The sequence below is a fragment of the Lynx rufus genome, unplaced genomic scaffold (assembly GCF_022079265.1).
Source record: "Lynx rufus isolate CCGP_SWC_20201006 ecotype Redwood Valley unplaced genomic scaffold, mLynRuf1.p SCAF_18, whole genome shotgun sequence".
NCBI lineage: Eukaryota > Metazoa > Chordata > Mammalia > Carnivora > Felidae > Lynx > Lynx rufus.
In genome coordinates this window covers 26,909,316-26,931,789 of record NW_025814832.1, presented here as the reverse complement: position 1 = coordinate 26,931,789, position 22,474 = coordinate 26,909,316, and the positions used below count along the sequence as shown (strand labels likewise).

Genomic DNA, 22,474 nt, shown 5'->3' with positions numbered 1-22,474 from the left:
CAACAGCCTGGAATAGCGGGGGCTCTAAATTCTAAATGACTTGTTAACGAATAAGAGTCTATAAGGTCCATATCTAGTCCTCAGATATAATTCAGAAAAATTAATTGCTATGAAATACCAGCCTGGTTTCATGTGATCACATTAGAAGTTATAATAATCTACCAAAGCATAAAACTCAACGTGATAGAGGAGCTGAGAAATTCTCCTGCCCTGACACAAACATGTGGGAGTCTTCACAATAGGAATTTTTCTAGATTGGATGGCTGAACCCATAACTATAGACTTGTTGAATCATAATGTACACCTGAAACTAATATAACACCGTATGTTAATTATACTTCAATTAAAATAATAACAGCCCTACAGTACCATATTTTAGTTTAAATTTGAAATCTCAAAAAACCTACAAATACTAGCCCAAACTGGTGGAATAACATAGTCATTTCTCAAAAAATTAAAAAATGATGTTAATGAGATTTTAACTCTTTCACTTAAACATAATTGGGTGCAGCCACAAGAAATAATTGTGCCAAAGAAGAAAACAAAAATTATCATGTTTAAATAACTGCACTGATATCCCAACTCTTACAAAGCTAACTGTTGATTTAAATAACGCTTCTACATGCCTTGACCATATGTGTTATTGTATTAAACTCTTAGCTGAAACTAACACACTGCAAAACTTGTGTAATTTAAACAGTAAAATTTTCCAGTGACTTTACTCAATCTCTTTCTCTCCCATTAAGCAACAACAAAAGACACATTACACATTACTTTTGTGAATATATACACATAAAAGAACACAGTTCATGTGTTCATAAAAAGTTCTTGGGGCACCTGGGTGGCTCAGTGGGTTAAGCACCAACTTCAGCTCAGGTCACGATCTCATGATCTGTGAGTTCAAGCCCCGCATGAGGCTCTGCGCTGACAGCTCAGAGCCTGGAGCTTGCTTTGGATTCTGTGTCTCCCTCTCTCTCTGCCCCTACCCCACTCATGCTCGCTCGCTCGCTCTCTCTCTCAAAAATAAGTAAACATTAAAAAAAATTTTTTTTAAGTTTTTCACTAAAGATTTTAGCTGTGACAGCTAGTTACAAAGTAATTTAAGGTTTGTAACAAAAAGCTAGGTCTGCTTAGTACATGTTCAGTTACTGGTGGTGAACACTCAGTGAGTATTGGCTGATGCATATATGAATGGATGAAAATATAAGTAAGAGATATCCACATATATATCATATATATCATAAAGAGTATGAAGTAGGTTTAACTCTCTACACACCCTGTCTACACCCCTGTCTACACCCCTGTCTACACACCTGTCTATACATATAATGGCTCCACTTAAGCTATCAGTCTGTGGACCTGTGAGAAGGTCAGGCTTCCGTGAAAACTTGAGCCACCCAAATCCATTAGAGATTCTAGGAGGGAGCAGCTGCAATGAACATGTAGTTTCAGAACGGATGGAGCAAGCAATCTGTCTCATAGGGACTGCTGAGCTGATCTTGTAACAGGGGAGAGAGACTCCTCCATGTACTAGGTCAAGTGCAAAGCACTATGCTATTTATTCTGTTTTCAGGGAACAAGACCTAAAGCCAGGCATTGATGGAAACTTGTAACGACTTACCTAGTCTTAGAACATTAGAATTAGGAAAAAGAAAAACTCAAAATCATCTATCCACCACTCACCTAAATTCATTTAATTCACTTCCCCAAGCTACATCTCCAAATGTATAAATGTTTCATTCCTGTTTTAAACACTTGAGGTTTTGTGTTTGTACAAAACATTTTAATAATTTTATAAAATATAACCTCTAAATAGGGATAAACCTAAAAGCCAAAAAAAGCATAAAATGGAGATTCTGAAAGTGATTATCAATATCTATAAACCACTGTTCTTATGCAAATCAAAGCCGCAATGAACTATCACCTCAACCTGTTAGAATTGTCATCGTCAAAAACGCTGGTGAGGACGTGGAGAAAAGGGAACCCTGTGCACTGCTGGTGGTAATGTAAAGTGGTGCAGCCACTATGGAAATTAATATGGAGGTTCTTCAAAAATTAAATATAGAATTACCATATGATCCAACAATCCCAGTTCTAGGTATATATCCAAAGGAAATAAAAATCACTATATCAAAGGCATCTGATCTCCTATGTTCATTGCAGCATTATTCACAATAGCCAAGATATAGAAACAGCTTAAAAAGATTCACAAAAAGATGAATGCTAAAGAAGATCACACACACACACACACACACACACACACACACACTGAAATATTATTCAGTCACGAAAAAGAAGGGAACCCTGCAACAACATAGATGGACCCTGGGGGCATTATGTTAAGTGAAATAAGCCAGACAGAGAGGACAAATATTATATGTGGAATCTTAAGGACAGAAAAAAAAGTCGAGCTCATAGAAACAGGGGCTGCCAGGTCCTGGGGGGTTGGGAAAATAGGGAGAGGTAAAAGAATACAAACTTTCAGCTTTTAGATGAATAAGGTCTGAGGATCTAATGCAAAATACGGTGACCGTAGTTGATAACACTGTACTGTATACTTGGAATTTATGAAAAAGAAGAACTTAAATGCTCTCACCAAAAAGAAAATGATAAATTAAAAAAGATTTTAAAACATTGTTCTTTTAAACCATTGTTCTTTTAAACCAGTGTAGCTTACTATTATGTACCTATGTCTGTTTCTTTAGGTATCTAAATTATTCACAGGGTTTGCAAATATTCTTTATGTGTGTATTATGATTAAAAAAAAAATCTGCCAAGGCAGGTGCAAGGGCTAAAAGAATACATCTTCTGGTTTCCTTTTGTTGTCTCTGTTTAAAAAAAAGGAATCGCCCCTGAGAAAAGCCTCTAAGGAATGCCTCTAGGCGTAGTTTTTGGAATGAAATGGAACAGACTGCTGTACAAAGAGAAAAAGAAAACACACAGCAAGGCAAGGTGGACAGCGGTGTGAGTCCTGCGGTGAGGTGTCAGCAGAGGAGGTGTTCCTTTCCTACGAACTGTATAAAAGGTCAGCTCATCCACCACCCAGAGGCAGATTCTACTCCAGCCATCCTGAAGCTTCAGGTGCTCCCTCCTACCATCTCCAATGGAATTCACCGGCAGAAGCTTCCACAGAAGCCTGAGTTCCTCCTTGCAAGGCCCTGCACTCAGCATGAGAGGTTCCATGTATGGGAAGGGAGGCATGCAGCACTTTGGGGCAGCACCCAGCGTCTATGGGGGGGCTGGAGGCCAGGGCATCCGCATCTCGACCTCCAGACCCATGGTGGGCTATGGGAGTGATCTCACCAGAGGAGACGTGTTTGCTGGCAATGATAAGATGACCATGCAGAACCTAAACGACCGCCTAGCAAGCTACCTGGAGAAAGTACACTCCCTGGAGCAGTCCAACTCCAAACTCGAACTGCTGATCAAGCAGTGGTATGAAACAAACACACCTGGCATCAGGGACGACAGTGCATATTACCAACAAATAAAAGAGCTGCAAAACCAGGTAAGGGATGATGCCTTTGCTTTCCACTCTACTGCTGAGCTGCACGGTATAGCAAGGGGGCATCTATGTTAGGTGGGTGCAAATAGATGTCAGAAAGCAAATTAGGCTGAAATGCTATATCTATAAAAATGGTGAATTCCATAATCTACCCTTAGTGGTTGAATAGCTGACTACATAACTGGATGACTGTAAATCATACTTTGTTAACTTTTTACAATATAGTTACATGGAAAATATGAAAATGTTACCCTCCAGGCTTGTAATCTGTATTTTTGTCACAGTTTACCAGGACACAGCTAAGTGGATAGTAAAAAGTTTTTCTAAGAAGAGCTAAAATTTTTATGTGATGATAAATCTTTTTTTTCACCCAGTTCCCATTAACTTGTGAATTCCCAGTCAATGCAGAGATGCTCCTCCTTTAATTTATGTAAATTTGTAATATTAGTATTAAGACACCATATGAAAAATTTCAATGATGAAGTGACCCAGAGTGGAAATAAGGGGAAGGGATGTAGGTATTCGTGAGGTCCAGATTTTTCAATGCCCTGTTTAATAATCCCATCATCAGTTCAGAAGCCGCTTCTACAGCAATAAGATGTTCTATTGCCCCCAACTCAAATTTGTTGCAATTATATCACAGCCTACTCCCACATTATCGGAGAAAGGTGGAGTTCTATTTATCAACTGTGTGTAATAAAGGGAGTGAACTTTGCTCCAAAGTGAAGGGCACTTATGACACGAGCACTTGCTCTGCTTTAAAATTCGTATATCTAATCGAGGAAAGAATCCCTTTCATTTTCATTCCTATTTTAACATTCATATTCCTTTATAGCAAAGGCCACCTCCTTGGTGGCCTCAGTATACACAGAAAGGCAGCTGGATCTGCTGAAAGACACAGACCATTGTAACATCTTCTACAAGCAGCCTGGATCCATATATATCTTAGGGAACGCACCCATTCGGGAACCCCTTTTTTAAGACCCAGGGCTTATCCATCCTGACAGCTTCAGTGCCCAACACAACTCTCACATAGCAAAGTGTCCATTCATTCAGCCAATAGTTGGTAGATACTAAGTGCTGGACACCATGCTGAGCATTGGGGAATATGGAAACATAATGTGATTTGGAGGAACAGACACAAAGGCTTAATCCACACAGAGGGATAGATGTTAGCAAGGAGGGCCCTATAGGGCAGTGAGAACACAGGCAATTCATCCAGTTCTGCCTTGAAGAAATCACTGAGACTTCCTTGAGGCAACGATGTAGAAGGTGAGACATGGAGGAGAAGTTGTTCACCAAGTGAGAAAGGCTAACAGGAATATTCTCAGCAGGAACAACATCAAGGGGAAGGCACTCGATAAAGTTTGATGGTTTGAGTTGAATGAAATTCTTCCTTTTGTAAAACCATAAGAAAGCTCACCTAACCCTGGGACCAGAGTTGTATTTTATGACTCGATTATGTTAAATGCCCATATCATTGCCCTTCCTATTTTCATGGTTGAAAGGAACATCATCTTTGATAGAATAGTGGTTGTATCTGAAGATAAACTCAATCATTTGAAACTTTTTTCCAGTTGAAAATGTCATTCTTTCTCATGTATTTTCCAGATTAAAAGTGTACAACTGCAAAATTTTCACTGTGTCCTGCAAATTGATAATGCCAAACTAGCTGCTGAGGACTTCAGGCTGAAGTAGGTTCTAGCACCATGGTAAAACTTCCTGGAAAAGGATTCCTTTTAGCTGTGCCTAATGACATTCAGCTTTCCACATTCTTGTTGGTAAAGGAGCTACCTTAAGTAATTTCAGGATCTGGGAGTTTGAAGGGTGGTGGAAGTTATCTGGTCCAGCCCAGCACTCAGGGCTAGACTTCCCTCTCCCACATTCTTAGTATTTTTCACTGGTTAGCTCTAGTCGCTAGAACATTCTTTTTTAGTAACCCTTCATCTACCTTTTCACCCACTGAACCTAATTCTGCCCTTTGGAGTGACACCAAAGCAATTTACAACTCCCCTTCTGCATAGGTGCCCTTCTCTTATCTGAAGCAAGACATTTGTCTACGCTCAGTGATTCCCCAAGTGAGTCATCCATGCTTCTTGGAGTGCCTGCAAATGTACAGCCCAAGTTCCAGGGGTGACCTTTGATGCTTCTGAGTCTGCTGGTGTTTTACAATAGGGTCTGACCAACCAAATAAGTAGGACTATGATTAAAGCAGCTCAGATTGTGTTCACTCTCTTGCAGCCATATCACACTACATGTGATCAGAACTGTTCCTCATAAATGGCTCCTATACTAGGGCTTTCTCATCCTGAATGTGTACAGTGCATTGGTACTAAAAACTCCTTTGTGGCTTAAAAGGGTAGCATTTTAATGCTACAAAGGATCCAAAAGGAGGAAATGGGAAAGCAAATCTGAAGACTAAAGCAGTAAACGTTTGTTCATTCCAATTATACCAAGTCAATATCTGGGTGTTCCACTGCATTATCATTTTTTTTAAGTTTTGCTACTTTAATAAAAATGGAGTAGGTAAGATTTTGGAAGAGAATCATGAATTTTTAAGATAACTCACTTTGGATGCATCTGCTTACAAAGTAATAAAAATAATAAATTGATCACGTGCATTCATTAAGTAAATCTAACCATTATTTAATATCAATAATGAGAATCTTTCGCTGACACATTAATTAAAGCAAGTATTTTTTTTTATTTCCTTAAAAATATATTCGAGAATTTAGGAAATTTTAAGAGTTATTTCGGATTGCTTTTTTTACCAATCACTCCAAATTACAGAGATTATATTATGGAGCAAATTATCTGGTTCCTGGGTTCCCATGAACATTTTTGATATGTATAAAGAAGAATACAATGTATTGAAATTGATCTCCTCACATACCACGTAAAAATATCTCATTATATTAGGACTATCTCTTCTATAATGGCTTCTGGAGGACTCAATTATCTCTGCATACCAATTAATTCACAGGTACGAGGCTGAGAGGGAGACGCGCCTGACAGTGGAGAGTGATATCCAAGGCCTGAATAAGGTCTCGGCTGATCTATCCCTAAGTAGAACAGACTTGGAGATTCAAATTAAAGAACTGACTAAAGACCTGGATCTCCTCAAAAAAGAACATCAGGAGGTGAGGCCATGCTCAGAAGCAGTGTTGGGAATGATAGAAATGGCTCTAATAACGATAATAAGGAGGGGGAGTTGGTAAGAAGATGACAACAATAAGGGTATGAGCTGTCAGGGTTCAATGACTTAGAGCAGTACCCGCACTACAATAAGCCCTACCTAAATTATTTTCTTTCTTTTTTACTCATTCCCCATGAAAGAAGCCATAAGACTTACTCTTTCTGCCCAGCCTCATCTGAGAACGTGCCTCAGACTATAATTAGGATTTTCACTCTTGTAGGAAGTAGACAGCCTACGCAGACATTTGGGCGATACTGTATGTGTAGAAGTGGATGCTGCTCCAGGCCTGGAGCTTGGCACCATCATGAATGAATTGAGGCAGAAGTACGAAACAATGGTCCAGGAGAACCTTCAGAAGGCCAAGGAACAGTTTGAGACACAGGTAATAGCATAATTCCAAAGGGTAAGCAACTATGTAGAAGCTGTCCTTCAAAAAAAAAGATAACTCATGTTCTTTCTTTTCTCTCTCTCCTTACTCACTTTTTTTTTTTTTCATTTTTGGAACTTTAGACTCAACTTCTGCAGCAACAAGTCACAGGGAGCACTCAAGAGATCAAAGACAATGAGGCTCAAGTAAAGGAGCTGAGACACACCTACCGGAACCTAGAGATCGAACTCCAGTCCCACCTCAGTATGGTAAAGCACATCTAACTTCACACTCTCAATGTAGTCTATGCTTACTAAGTGCCTGTGTGAGGAACTCTGGGGATGCAGAAAACTCTGGGAAATAACCCCTCACCCTTGCAGGGCTGGCAGGGAAACAGGCCAAACCACCGATTATAATTAAAACACAGAAAGAAATCAAGGACAAGGGCAATGTACTGCAAGGATGCAGAGGGGCAAGTAGACCTGGAAGAAGACCTGGAGGTCTACCTGAGTAGACATCACAGAGAAAGTGGCCTTTAAACTAGATCTTAAAATGTGAGATGAATGTGTAGTTGAACAATAGGGGTAAAGACATTTCAGGCTAAGCAAATCACTCAGCTCCTGTCATGGTGTCTTACAGTAACAACACTACCCCATCATGGGTTGGCTGCAGCTCTGCTCCATGGCATTTCCACTGTGGGGGTAAGGCTAAAGGAGGTGACCCTAGCCAGGGCATGCCAGTGTTGTTGCAGAAAGAAAAAAGCAATGGCCAGACCATGCGATAGCTCCTAAAGCTTCTCAGAAAAGGCATTTGTCAGCTTCACCTGCATTGCATTAGCCAAAGAAAGTCGCATGACCAAGCCTCCTGTCAACAGGGATGAGGAAACCTAATCCTCCACTTGGAGGGGCACCACAATCACAGGGAGAGGAGGCAAACGTTGAGAACAATAATACAACATACCACAGTAAGACAACAGTGAGCGCAAGGCTAAAAACGAACAAAAGACTCCAGGAACTGGGGATCCTAGCAGCTGGCTGAGGTCGCCTAGATGGAAAGAGGGGGAAACAAAGCTAGAAATAAGAGTCATGCCCACAATGACTAGCAGTGGAAGTTCTCCTCAAATGAAATTAAAATTGAGCCACCTTTTAAGTTTTCAACTAAGAAACATCCACTTTTTCTTGTGCTCATAGAAAGAATCTTTGGAGCGTACATTAGAGGAGACCAGAGCTCGTTATGGTAGCCAATTGGCCACCATCCAGGCACTGCTGAACTCCATAGAAGCCCAAATGACACAGATTTGGAGTGATACAGAACGCCAGAACAAGGAGTACAATATCCTCCTTGACATAAAGACCCGGCTTGAGCAGGAAATTGCTACTTACCGCCGCCTTCTGGAAGGAGAAGATGTCACGTAAGGCTCTTAGAATCAAGGGATATGTGCCAGTGTCTACATGCTGTGCTATTTTAATGTCTACATATTACACTGTCACTCATTCCCCAGCACCAATGCAATCCCTAGCACAAAAGCAATTTACACATGCACCACCAACAACAAAACAAAAATATACCAAAAGTACACCCATCCTCCAAATACCAAGTATGTGTAGGACCGACTTAGAAGATGGTTCTACAGTAGATGATACAGATTATGCTTTGCTAATTTTTATGATTAATACATAATTGAATAACTTTTAACACAACAATAACTTTTAAAAATCCTCATTGAGAGGTCATGAAATGAACAACAGAGTTTGAGACCAGTTTGAGAATCATCAGTATTGCCATAGCAACTGTCTTCAACTACCACACCCAAGAAACTCAGTAAGAGAACACAAGATTTAAACTTCCACTGTAATTTTGTTATTTTTATTACAAAAACTTCTAGCACAGGGTAAACAGGTCAGTTTTGGAGCTATCTATCTATCTGTATATATAGAGAGAGATAGATAGAGATAGATAGATATCTGTATAGATAGATAGATAGATAGAGATATAGAGGTATCTGGAGAGAGAGAGAGAGAGAGAGAGAGAGAGAGAGAGAGAGAGAGAGATGGTAAAGGGGGGAATGCAAACACAGCATTAAAACACACATCAAAAAAGGCAGGACAGTGCTTCATTTTCAAAATGGTGGTAACACCTTTTCGTGTCTCTTTTTCTTTTCTTAAAAAATACAGACAGACAAACACAACTATAGAGTATCTGCCGAGCACCCTGGAGGAGAAAGGTAAGTGTTCTAATTTCACACATTTCCTGTAAGACTGAATTCTCACTCAGCAGCTTACCACTTACTAAATGGTGAAAAGTAAAGAGAGATCGGTTTTCAAGTCAGCAGATATTACCCTAGGGATTCTAAAAATCAGGCACGTCATATAAAGAAACCCCCAACATGGGAAGTTTGTCATACTCCCACAACAGGGTAGTTTTCTCGGCCCACGCTATTACCGTTCTGAGACATCCTGGGATCATGAAAGGGAAAAAAAATAAGATGAAAAAGTACATTTGGCTTAATTTGATATTGTATCTTTCTCTTTGGGGGTGGGGAGAGAAGAAAATTTGTGAATTTGGAGACAGTGACATATTTTCGGCATTTATTTATAAATTTGACAAGATTATTTAAGAAAAAGAATGGGTTTCTTTTCTCTTTAGGAAAAAATACATGTAAAATCATGATGATTTAGAACTGAATATTATGTCAGCAGAGGCATGTTCCTGAATTAACATTTTATACTTAAATCTAAATTCAGATGTGAAGAGAAAAAGGAAGATTAAGACGATTGTGGAAGAAGTGGTGGATGGCAAGGTTGTGTCGTGTGAAACCAAAGAGATGGAAGAAGATGTGTAAACAGTTGCCGGGAGATGCTGCTGAGGGTTTGAAAGACATGTAGACATAATTTTTGCTCCCTACAAGAAAGTGGCCATCAGAAAGCGCTATTAAAAATTTGTAGTGATTAGGGGCGCCTGGGTGGCACAGTCGGTTAAGCGTCCGACTTCAGCCAGGTCACGATCTCGCAGTCTGTGAGTTCGAGCCCCGCGTCGGGCTCTGGGCTGATGGCTCAGAGCCTGGAGCCTGTTTCCGATTCTGTGTCTCCCTCTCTCTCTGCCCCTCCCCCGTTCATGCTCTGTCTCTCTCTGTCCCAAAAATAAATAAACGTTGAAAAAAAAAATTTTTTTTTTTAAAATTTGTAGTGATCAGAAGCGGGGGAAAGCCCATTTATCAGTCTCTATAACTGAATATAGATGTTTTATTCAGAGGAGTTGCAAACTGCCTACAAAAATAAAACCCAGTGAGCACTAGGACATTTAAAACTTCATTGCCACCATCTTTACCATGAAACACATTGGGTATAAGCTATAGACCACCTAATATCAATTTGTTAACGTTCCTGAAAATTATAGCACATTTGAATTTTACTAAACTTTGCAGAGCAGAGGAGTCCCTGCAAATTGCAAATAAACCACTCTCTAATCTTTCCTGTTTCCGAATTACAAAATCTCCTTTCAGGGGCCTCTGGATTCTTAATTGAGCCAATTTCTTGGTTAATTGCATTGGATTTTTGATATTGGTATAATCCTGCTAGCTTTGAGTTACATCTGCTTTCTTTTCCATTGTCTCCATTGCCTTTTAAAATTCACCTCAGCTCAGGGCGCCTGGGTGGCACAAGTCAGTTAAGTGTCCGAATTCATCTCAGGTCATCATCTCACGGTTCATGAGTTTGAGCCCCAAATCGGGCTCTCTGCTGTCAGCACAGAGCCCGTTTCAGATCCTCTGTCTCCCTCTCTCTCTGCCCCTCCCCACTGCTTCTCTCTCTCTCTCTCTCTCTCTCTCTCTTTCTCTCTCACTCTCACTCTCTCTCACACACACACACAAAATAAATACATAAACTTAAAAAAAAAAAACTCAACTCAGCTCTTCGAATAATTTGAGAGTCAGACTCCGATTTCAAATGCTGAGCAGAATAAGATGAAGCACATCAGGCTTGAAATGGGAATAGATTAGGGGCACAGGTGAATATCAGACTCTTGATTTCAGCTAATGTCACGATCCCAGGGTCCTAGGATCAAGCCCTCGAGCCCTGGGTTGGGCTCTGTGCTGAACCTAGAGCCTGCTTAAGATTCTCTTGTTCTAGGGGCGCCTGGGTGGCTCAGTCAGTTGGGCGTCCGACTTCGGCTCAGGGCATGATCTCACACTCCGTGAGTTCAAGCCCCGCATCAGGCTCTGTGCTGACAGCTCGGAGCCTGGAGCCTGCTTCGGATTCTGTGTCTGTCTCTCTCTCTGCTCCTCCCCTGCTCATGCTCTGTCTCAAAAATAAATAAAAACTTAAAAAAAAATTCTCCCTTCTCTATCTGTCTCTCTCCCTCTGCCCATCTCCTCCACTCATGCTTTCTGTTTCTAAAATAAAAAACAAAAAAAAAATAAATAAATAAAAGAAATGGGAATAGATTAAACACAAAATTAGTGAAAACCTTCTCAAGGCAGAATGCTTCTCCTTATGACAAAACTGCATAAATCATCAGGTGTTCTCTTTCTTTATGGGGTGAATGTATGTTATGAAATATTTCTCACTATTTTTTTTAAATAATAGACTTAATGAGATAAAATTCATACACCATAAAATTCATCCTCATAAAGTACACAATTCAGTGGTCTTCAGGATGTTCACAGGATTGTGCAACCATCATTACTGTCTAGTTTTAGGACATTTTCATCGTTCAGAAAAGAAACCCCAGAAGTGCCTGGTGGCACAGTTTATTAAGCGTCAGACTCTGCATTTTGGCTTAGGTCATGATCTCAGGGTCATGGGATCAAGCCCCTCAGCACAGAGTCTGCTTTGGATTCTCTCTCTCCCCTCTCTGTCTACCTCTCTCTCTCTCTGTGTCTCTCAAAATAAACATTAAACAAAAGAAAAGAAACCCCAGTAGGAGTCACCCCCCACTTCTCTTCCCCCCAGTTCTGGCAACCAAATCCACTTCTTCTATGGATTTGCTTACTCTGGACATTTCAAATAAATGGAATCATATAATTTGTTCTTTTGTACAGAAATGTTTGTAGCAGCATTATCCATAAGCCCAAAGTAGAAACAACTCAAATGTCCATCAACTGATCGATGGATAAACAAAATGCAGTAGGTCCCACAACAGAATATTATTTGGCAACTTACACACAGTGCGAAGAGATGAACCTTGAAAACACTATGCTGAGGGAAGTCAGACCCAAAAAGATACATACTGTATTCTCACCCATTTTGCATTTCAATAAGCAGTAACTGCCTTGCAAATGTTTACAGGAAAAATCATTTTGCCCTCTCTCGTCATATTCTAGTAAATGAATAGCTTGGATTTAAATTTTGATACATAAGTTTATAAGTAAACAGGATTTTGAGTGTGATTATATTGAAAATAATAATGTGATTTGCTTACAGATAATAGTATCTACCATTTATTGAGCACTTACTATGAGCTAAGCAGTATGCATGGCATTTTATATGCATTTCTCATTTAATCCTCACACTGACCCCATGAAGTAGAAGTTATTAAGTTGAATCATATGATCTTGCCAATACGTGATCATTTTTTACCTTTAAAAAATAGCAATTTCATATGGGTTGGCCTTATTCTATTATCCCCATTTTATGAATGAGGATTATATATGAAGATATGAAATAAGTCTCCCAAAGTTACAGTTACCAAGTCATGGAGCAAGAATGAACCTCAGGACTGTTTGTCTGAAGTCATGATACCCTTCTAAGCAATTAATTACACAACAGTGAATTCTTTTTCTCCTACCAAAACACATTCCAAAATAGTCTGTAACTTTGACATGCAAATACTGAAACTGAGTCTGATTAGTAAAAACCCTACAGGAGGTGGGGATTGAAATTCACTAGGCATGGCCATCATCAGTATGACAATTATTGCCTACAGCCCTAGGCAATAATGATACTTTGTTCAAAAGTTAGGATTACTACTAACTGAATTTCCTATCATAAAAATGAAAACTAATCCTTGCCTTTGGGTCAATCTCTAGTTTCTTCCAAACAATCTTTCGAAGAAAGCAGTGAAACCCTACATACATGTGGAACCAGATGGCTCTACCTCTGTTTCTTCCAGTAGTTACTGTGTGAAGGTGAAGTGTTAATCTCCGTATCTATACTTCTTATACCAGCTAGGACACGGAACAGCATGACCCTATTTCTGACAGGCATACAGATCCAGAGAAGTTCTGTAGTCCCTAAATATGGGTCTCTTTATCACGCATTGGAATTTCATGACTTCATACGAAACCATCAGTGCCGAAGTGGTCCCACCACACTGCGAGAAAAACCCCAGAGGGGAAGCTAGGATGGACTTGGGGGATTACACCTACTAAGAGCCTTATAACATCTAGGAAGAATGACATGGAATGACATAAAATCAAAACATGACCAGTGGACACCCTGCGCTCTCACCCTTACTGACTTGGGGACAGTCTCAAATAACAATTCCAACTTAAAGTATTAGCTAGTGCTTTTTATTTTTTAATTTCCCTTCAAACATTTGTTTTCTCTCCCCTAGACTCACTTCTAAGATTCGCTTCCCAGAAAAGGCAAGTATAGATACTTGAGCACAATTATTTTAAATTTACATATAGGCATTAGAGGTGGAAAGTATACATGTCAGCACAAAACCGGCTCCAAGTTCAAGAATTCAAGTTAATCATATTCCCATATCACGTGATGATATCACTAAGTTACAAGTCTACACCTGGCACATTCCCTCCAGTCTGTAAGCAAGTAATAGCCTGTTTTCATTTCTATGGCAATCACAATGGACTCACCCTTGGTGGGGCAGGTTGGGGGGGAGCTGCTTGTAAGCAAAAATTAATGACCATAACATCAAGCTCCTGTGCAGGAAGTGCAAGTTGAACTAGTACTTTATATGATCTCTGACAATGCAGTTACATGTCAAAAGTATAACTAAAACTACATTTGCCCACGCGTTCGCAGGATTTCATGTGTGGTGTCATTCTTTCGGTCTCAGCCTATACAATGAGAAATGAAATTCAAGGAGAAAGCTTTTTTGAAAAGAAAAGAGTGAAAGCTCCAGGCTGATGTGCAGGGCAGAAACCCAGTCTCATGGCTGGCGGCTCTGAGTGACCCTCTGTCTTTTCTGTTTTCACCATAAGAAGCAGGGTTATGTTGTCTATAAAACGCACTGCAACCTGAATCCTGTCTTTGCCACCTCCTGTCTCTGTGGCCTTGAATAAGTCACTTGACGTCGTGACCCTCAGATCGCTCCCTTGTAAAATGGGACAAAAGTATCCAACTGAAGAGGTTGCCACAAAGGTTAAAAATAACGTCTGCAGTTTACCTGGCCCACTGTCTAGAATGTAGTAAGCCCACTATCACTATCAACGATTCAAACAAAGACAATCTCATTCAAAGTGCTTGTAATACAGATTAAAGGAACCTTTGGTAACAATCTCCATAAGAGGCTGAGGCCCCTGGTTATTTCCATTTAACACGTTTCCATTTTCTCAAGAAATGAAACCAATGGATTATGGCCTCTCTCATCAAGCAGAGTCTGCATTTGATCACTGCATCTTTTCTATATTTATTGTAAGAATATGTAGTTTCTGCAAATGTCTTGCTTAAAACCCCTTTATTTGGAAATCCCACCAGCTTGCTCTTTGTGATGTGATAGGAGGGGGGAAAATACATCTCTTCACATGTGTCCCTTCCATCGTAAGGTAAAAGGAAGTTGTAACTGGATTTCACCCTGGGTTCATCATTCCTGTCCCTGGGAAAGCGAAAAGAAGGGTCACACAGTCCTTCCATTTGCCAGAATTGATAATGAGTATTCCCAATAGAGGTCTGAAATGGGCTTCAGGCGTAAACCCTCTGCATTTGCCCCCGTATCACCAATGGGCACTGCTGGCTCTGGCTCAAGAGCTCAGTGGGTTAAGCGGCCGACCTCTGCTCAGGTCATGATCTCGCATTTGTGGGTTCGAGCCCCACACTGGGCTCTGTGCTGGCAGCTCAGAGTCTGGAGCCTGCTTCGGATTCTGTGTCTCCCTCTCTCTCTGCCTGCCCCTCCCCTGCTCATGCTCTGTCTCTCTCTCTCAAAAATAAACATTAAAAATTAAAAAAAAAAAAGACTATTCATAGACTTAAAGAGCCTCACTTCAGGGTGCCTGGGTGGCTCAGTCTGTTGAGCGTCCGACTTTGGCTCAGGTCCGGCTTCGATCTCACAGTCTGTGGGTTCGAGCCCCGCGTCGGGCTCTGTGCTGACAGCTCAGAGCCTGGAGCCTGCTTCGGATTCTGTGTCTCCCTCCCTCTCTCTCTGCCCCTCCCCCGCTCTCACTTTGTCTCACTCTGTCTCTCAAAAATAAATAAATGTAAAAAAAAAAAAAAAAAAAGAGCCTTACTTCTCAGGAAGCTAGAGTCAATATTTTCTGGATATTTGGAGGGGCAGGGGGCAGGGATTGAGGGTGTGAGCACTGCTATAATTTTAATACACAAAAAATCAGTTGTATTTTGATACATTAGCAATGCTGGGGGTACAGCAGTGAACAATCAGATAGTGAAATCAGGGTCCTGATTTCTTTTTTTTCTTTTTTTTTTAATTTTTTTTTCTTTTTTAACGTTTATTTTATTTTTGGGACAGAGAGAGACAGAGCATGAACGGGGGAGGGGCAGAGAGAGGGAGACACAGAATCAGAAACAGGCTCCAGGCTCTGAGCCATCAGCCCAGAGCCCGACGTGGGGCTCGAACTCACGGACTGCGAGATCATGACCTGGCTGAAGTCGGACGCTTAACCGACTGTGCCACCCAGGCGCCCCGTGGCTCCTGATTTCATAGAGTTTACTAACAAGGTAATTCTTATGTAAAGGGAAAGCTGTTGAGAATATTATAATATTCTACTCAAAACATAATATTTTTCAATGTTCAAAAGGTCCCCTTTCTGAATCAGAAAAAAAGAAACCATGCGACATCCTAATTCTAATCTGATGATTTAAAATCCTTGAGAATTCAAGGGCACCTGGGTGGCTCACTTGGTTAAGTGTCCAGCTTCGGCTCGGGTCATGATCTCACTGTTCATGAGTTCAAGTCCCACATGGGGCTCTGTGCTGACAGCTGAGAGCCTGGAGCCTGCTTCAGATTCTGCATCTCCCTCTCTCTCTCCCTCTCTCTGCTCCTTGCTCTCTCTCTCTCTCTCTCTCAGAAATTAAACATTAAAAAAATTAAGAAAAAAATCCTTGAGAATTCAAATTCCTGTATGAATCTGGAAAATGCATTTACTCCCCCACCTCTCACCAGTGCGTTTCACAACTGCTTCTGAATGTATATTCCACTAGGAGATAGACTAGATCATGACCGCATGGTTTACATTTAGTTTTCCAAAGGAAACAAGTCAGAAATATGAGTAAAGAACTTTAAGAAGCTCAAGGCTGAGGACGACGTACGATGAGTTTATCCATTTGACAATCACTCATTGCCTTCCCACTGTGCCTAAGACACCGGGCAATGCTGAGAATACAAGCAATAGAATATGTTGGAAGAGAAAAATTCCTTCTGACAACCTATCTCTACTCCACCCAGATTTCTTTTTTGTATAAAAAATATATAATGGGCACAATTATTCAATTAGTTCTATACCGATAAGTTTTCAGTATGCATAAATCATGCATTTGTTGAGCTGGTCAAAAAAGGGGGAAGCACAATATTTTGAATGAAGAGAGTGAACTTTTCAACTGTAACACCCATTTCATGACCTATAAAAGGCCAACCTTTCTGCCTTGCTGACACTGCTTTCTCTCAGGTTGTAGCCCCCTTCCCCGGGCTGCGGATCTCTCCAGCAGCACCATGTCCCTCTCAGTGCGCACCTCTGGGCTCTCCCGGCGGCCATCTTCCCAGAGTGGGACATCGGGCAGAGCCAGGGGCACGTCCGCTTCCATCGTTGGAAGTGGCTATGGGGGGAGCACCTTTGGCTTTGGAGACAGCTATGGGGGAGGCTTTTCTTCTGCTTCCATGTTTGGTTCTAGTTCTGGCTTTGGTGGTGGCTCTGGAATTTCCTTTGCAGGAGGACTGGGCAGTGCTTATGGGGGAGCCCTGGGAGGTGGTTCTGGAGCCCTGGGAGGTGGCTTTGGAAGCCTAGGAAGTGGCTTTGGAGGCCTGGGAGGTGGCTTTGGAGGCCTGGGAATTGGATTTGGAGGAAGCCCCGGAGGTGGCCCTGGAGGCATTCTCTCTGGCAATGATGGAGGCCTTCTTTCTGGATCAGAAAAGGAAACCATGCAAAATCTTAATGACAGATTGGCCTCCTACCTGGATAAGGTTCGAGCTCTAGAAGAGGCTAATACTGAGCTAGAAAACAAAATTCGAGAATGGTATGAAACACGAGGATCTGGGACTGGAGACCCCGGGTCGCAGAGTGATTACAGTAAATATTACCCATTGATCGAAGACCTCAGGAATAAGGTAACAATATGGTTTTTGAAGGGGCTTTGGGAATTCCTTTTGATGTTTCTTTTTTACTATTACAATATTTTACAGTGATAAGACATGTAAAACTTAAGGTTTTTCAATTTGACTGTATTAGGAGCAATTTCTCAACTCAGGATATTTAGTTTCATTTTATCATTTATTATAAAGTGATTGTACTTCTGCTATCTTTTCTGCAAAAACATGTTTCTTGATTTTTAAATAAAATGTTATAAATGTTTTCTTTTAAAAAGTTAAATTGTCTTAAACTCATAATGAAATCGCATGTTAACATCACCTAAAAATTTTCTGTCAAAAATATACCTGCATAATACTAGTATTTTCCGTCCTCATTTTGTGTGTCTCCCCCTCTTTGGCCAGATCATTTCTGCCACCATTGGAAATGCCCAGCTCATCCTGCAGATTGACAACGCGAGACTGGCTGCCGAAGACTTCAGAATGAAGTGAGTAGAACAAAAGAAAGACTGATGAGAATTGACAGGTCTCATTATTTCTTCTTAGTCCCTATTTTCCTGCCTTCGTTGATGGCAAACATTCTACCCCTCTGCAGTTCATGTGCTCTGCGCATTTGTTGTTTTGGTAAATGCACATTGGGCATTCTAGGAAGTAATCAGATTCGGACACAATTCACCTCACACATCCTTAATTATAAGGTGCTTTAGCCTAGGGCTATGATCACCATGCTGGTAATTTGCTGTTGGCTCATAACACGGATATGATATTACCACCGATGTCCCAAACCTCGATCTCCCATGCATCAAAATGAATTCATAATGTTTTTGCCCAGAAGTTAAGTGAAATTGTCTTTTTCTGGATGACACATACCACTAAAATATTAACCACACACCTATTTTGATATTCCCTCCTCCTTTCCCGTACTCCACCCTCCCAGACCTGAGGAAGAAACACTAATGCTCATCCTGCCCCACAAAATCCCCACACAGGATGTGGCAGTGCTGATGATCCTGAACCTCTGAAGTCTTGGTAAAAGCTATTAAGGAAGTAGCAGTGTTTTAAATTAAATCATGAATAAAAGTTAAGCAAAAAGACTATTATTTTATTTTCAACTGCTTTTAGGATGCCATCAGAAACCCCACCTGGAGAGGGGCTACTACTGTCTATAGCCGGGGTGGCCAGCCAAAGGGGAAACTGTTCCCTGGGACACAGTGCTACTGAGGGTCATTGCTGGCAGAAAAGTCTCACCTCACAATTTTTTCACTTCTCTCCAACTGAGCAGTAAATTACCATGAAAAAAAGGAAGGGAAAATCTTAAAAAGGAAAAAGAGCATCATACGTCATACGTCACGATGCTGCCACTTTTAAATAATCACAAGGGGCACAAGACAGCCCTGAAATGATGGCAGGGGCCTTATTCAAATGGGTGTGTGGACTCCAGGAACTGTTTTGCACTTGGTTTTCAGGTATGAGAACGAGCTGGCCCTGCGGGTGAGTGTGGAGGCCGACACCAACGGCCTGCGTAGGGTGCTGGACGAGCTGACCCTGGCCAGGGCCGACCTGGAGATGCAGATCGAGAACCTCAAGGAGGAGCTGGCCTACCTGAAGAAGAATCATGAAGAGGTCAGCTGAAAAGGCAGCTTTCTAAGCTGTTTTTTTTCTCCCGAATTCACAAATTACAATTTCAAATTTACAAACCTACAGTTAGACCCAATATGGATGATATATCATGTCCTTGTTAAATTGGCCCTTTGCTTTGAATTTCTGGATGTGTGTATGTATGGTGGTGGGATTGGTGGTGGTTTCAGTGAAGGTTTAACGGATTAGAGGTACTTTCTGATGCTGTCATTTGCATCACTAGGTAAGAACAATCAGAATGTTAATTGTCCTGATTTAGTGATTTAAAAAAAATATATAGTACTTTTCAAGTTCAAAAACAAAAGTCTACAAACAATACATAATGTTTTATATGTTAGAGAAACAGGTTATGCCCAGTGTAAAACTCCCATGGTACTCTGGTGTGCCACTATATCAAAAGCTGGTGTATAAAACAGACATTAATCATGACCCTGGCAATGGGTTTCTAAATAACTTTCTACTGGAAATCAATGACTGTGGTACAGTGCACAACCCTTGTACTCTCTGCAGCCCCCGTCTGGCAGCTGTGGTTGAAACCCCACTATACCTTTCCCACCAGGCCCTCCCTTCTTCTTGGTAAAGGCCCTGGAACCCCAAGAGGCAGGGCCAACTCATCCATTTTCTATGGTAGGCACAGGCCCTAGGGCCTATGGTAAGTTTAGGGACCCAAGAAAATGTCTTAAGTTCTTTTAAAATAGAAGAAAAATACGAATTTTTAGGTTAAAAAAAGTTTAATTTTTGTATTATGTCAGTACAGCAACACGGTTATGAAATAAAACATTTAGTGTCTTTTGTGTTGGAAGAGACCCACGAAAGTCACAACGGGCCTCTGTGACCCTCTTTTTCTCACTCTCTGTGCCCAGGAGCTCCAAACCTTCCTGGCAGGCGGCCCGGGGCAGGTCAGCGTGGAAATGGATGCTGCTCCGGGGCTGGACCTCACCAGGCTCCTCAACGACATGAGGGCGCAGTACGAAGCCATCGCTGAGCAGAATCGTAAGGACGCGGAGGCCTGGTTCGTTGAAAAGGTACCACGAACAGAAACAAAAGGCTTTGACCCATTTGCAGGAAAGAGGCGCGGGAACAGCGCCCGCTCACGTCCCTTCACCCCTGTTTGCCTCGGCAGAGCGGGGAGCTAAGGAAGGAGATCAGCATCAACACGGAGCAGCTTCAGTCCAGCAAGAGCGAGGTCACCGACCTGAGGCGCGCAGTTCAAAACCTGGAGATCGAGCTCCAGTCCCAGCTGGCCACGGTAGGGCGCGCCCGCGCAGTATCTTTTCATGACTTCCAAAGAAAACGTGCCATCCACATTAGGAAGGCCACCGGCGGGCCGCCTTCCTCACTTCAGTCCCCTCCACCGTTCTGTCTGTGCCATTTCCCTCCCACCGTGCAGAAGAAATCCCTGGAGGACTCGCTGGCGGAAGTGGAGGGCGACTACTGCGGCCAGCTGTCGCAGGTGCAGCAGCTCATCGGCAGCCTGGAGGAGCAGCTGCTCCAGGTGCGCGCCGACGCCGAGCGCCAGAACGCCGACCACCAGCGGCTGCTGAACGCCAAGGCCCGCCTGGAGCTGGAGATCGAGACCTACCGCCGCCTGCTGGACGGCGAGGCCCAAGGGTGAATAGACAGGTTGAAATGGGTTGGAAATGAGTTTAGGGGCTGACCAACAGCGGCCACCTGCTGTTGTCTGGGCAACAGAAGGCAGGGTTCTCTGGTTGATGGAAATTAACCACATCTCCTAATGACATGCCTTGGATTTGGTAAATGTCCTACACTTTGCAAAGTGCTGTCACCCGCTATCTTGAATTTTATAAAATGCTGGGATGAATAATGGCACCACAGACAAGAGGCATACTGCAAAGGAGCACTAGAAAAGTCACCCATTAGAGACCTGGTATCAATGCCCCAATGCTAAGAATGACACATCAAATAACAGCCACCTGAGTCACCTCACAACCAACTGCAGCGAACTTTCCAAAAGGGAGCAGCAGCCTGGAATAGTGGGAAGAGCCCGGGGCTGTAAATCAGGAAATCGGACTTCTGAGAGCAGATCTTCCATTAACTGCCAGTTTGCTTCACTTTGAGAGCCCATTTTAGGCACGGTTTGAAAATAAAGGTCCACGCACTAAGTGATTCCTCTCAGGGTGCAACATTCAATCATTGTTCATCAAGAAATTTAGAAAACTAGTTTTATGCACATTTTTAGCTTAAACAGCAAACTCTATTTCTCCTCCTCCCAGAAAGCATCATGTGATACCATCTCCCTTGTTTTCTTTACAGCGACGGTTTTGATGAAAGTTTATATGTGACAGACTCCAAATCTCAAACACAGTCGATCGATTCCTCTAAAGGTATGCAGATTCCCTAAGAATCACTTAGAGTAAGTCAGAATCACACTTATTAATGACTAAAACTATAAGATCTCATTAAATATTGCAGTTAATAATATTAATAATTATTATTAATTATTATTATTAATATTAATAATTTAAAGTATATTTGCATTTCTGAGCCAAGGAAAAATATTTATGCATTCCTGCAGAAAAATACACAGTCTGTACTATATAAAACTTTTGGTGAGCCCAGGAAGGGAAAAATCTACTCTACAAAGAGGTATTATGAGCATCATAACCACTTTTTAAATGTTTAAAAAGAAAAGTATTTTCATTTGTGCATAAGACAATACAGAATACATTTCATTTTCACTGAATAACATGCATTGTTTTAGAATGCAAAAGTCACTTCCACAAGTTTAAATTTAATGGATTGTATCTGCCACTATCTCACTTAAAGCTTAAGTCAAACAACAATCAATTTTGGATGAATATGTGAAACACTAACTTTCGCCCCCTTCATTCTATTTTTATCTTTAGATCCAACCAAATCCCGGAAAATCAAGACAATTGTGCAGGAAGTGGTGAATGGTGAAGTGGTCTCATCTCAAGTTCAGGAAGAACTAATATAAAATTTCATTAGATCTTCCCCAAGATTGATTCCTTAGGAACAGTAAATTTACAAGCAGAAATTAGTTTCAGAGTAAGATATCAGTTCAATTCTACTTCTGTCTGTTTCATTTTCCTTGGATTCCCTATTCACTATGAGTCCTTTTTGCTCTTCAATTACAAATCACTATGGCCATGTTGGTCTTTATAACAAACCAAAATTGCCTTACATCTTTCTGGACCTGCAGTAGTCTTTTAATAAACTTTCTTCTGGTGACCAGGCACATGTTTTAATCACAGGATTCTGATCAAGTAGTATGGTTTTAATAAATAAAAGATGAATGGTAATAATGTGAAATGTGTACCTTCTCTATTCCAACAATAATGTCAAGAGCATA

The 22,474-nt window shown here is 41.3% G+C and overlaps 2 protein-coding genes across 2 annotated transcripts; both read left to right on the top strand.

The window, feature by feature from the left end:
* The first annotated feature begins 3,103 nt into the window (after window positions 1–3,103).
* Window positions 3,104–9,910, top strand: KRT20 (keratin 20). Its single transcript, XM_047080399.1, has 8 exons — window positions 3,104–3,508; window positions 5,117–5,199; window positions 6,489–6,645; window positions 6,922–7,083; window positions 7,212–7,337; window positions 8,259–8,474; window positions 9,247–9,292; window positions 9,813–9,910. Exons 1-8 carry the CDS (start codon window positions 3,104–3,106, stop codon window positions 9,908–9,910), a joined length of 1,293 nt encoding a protein of 430 aa, XP_046936355.1.
* Window positions 9,911–16,911: 7,001 nt separating this feature from the next.
* Window positions 16,912–22,099, top strand: KRT12 (keratin 12). The gene is made up of 8 exons (XM_047081727.1): window positions 16,912–17,523; window positions 17,908–17,990; window positions 18,969–19,125; window positions 20,004–20,165; window positions 20,264–20,389; window positions 20,531–20,751; window positions 21,415–21,485; window positions 22,008–22,099. Exons 1-8 carry the CDS (start codon window positions 16,912–16,914, stop codon window positions 22,097–22,099), a joined length of 1,524 nt encoding a protein of 507 aa, XP_046937683.1.
* The last annotated feature ends 375 nt before the right edge of the window (window positions 22,100–22,474 follow it).

Coding starts and splice junctions, on each gene's coding strand:
- KRT20 (XM_047080399.1), top strand. CDS start 3,104: ATGGAATTCACCGGCAGAAGCTTCCACAGAAGCCTGAGTTCCTCCTTG. Junction 5,200..6,488: donor GCTGAGGACTTCAGGCTGAA/GTAGGTTCTAGC, acceptor ATTAATTCACAG/GTACGAGGCTGAGAGGGAGA. Junction 6,646..6,921: donor TCAAAAAAGAACATCAGGAG/GTGAGGCCATGC, acceptor TCACTCTTGTAG/GAAGTAGACAGCCTACGCAG.
- KRT12 (XM_047081727.1), top strand. CDS start 16,912: ATGTCCCTCTCAGTGCGCACCTCTGGGCTCTCCCGGCGGCCATCTTCC. Junction 17,524..17,907: donor TCGAAGACCTCAGGAATAAG/GTAACAATATGG, acceptor CTCTTTGGCCAG/ATCATTTCTGCCACCATTGG. Junction 17,991..18,968: donor GCCGAAGACTTCAGAATGAA/GTGAGTAGAACA, acceptor CTTGGTTTTCAG/GTATGAGAACGAGCTGGCCC.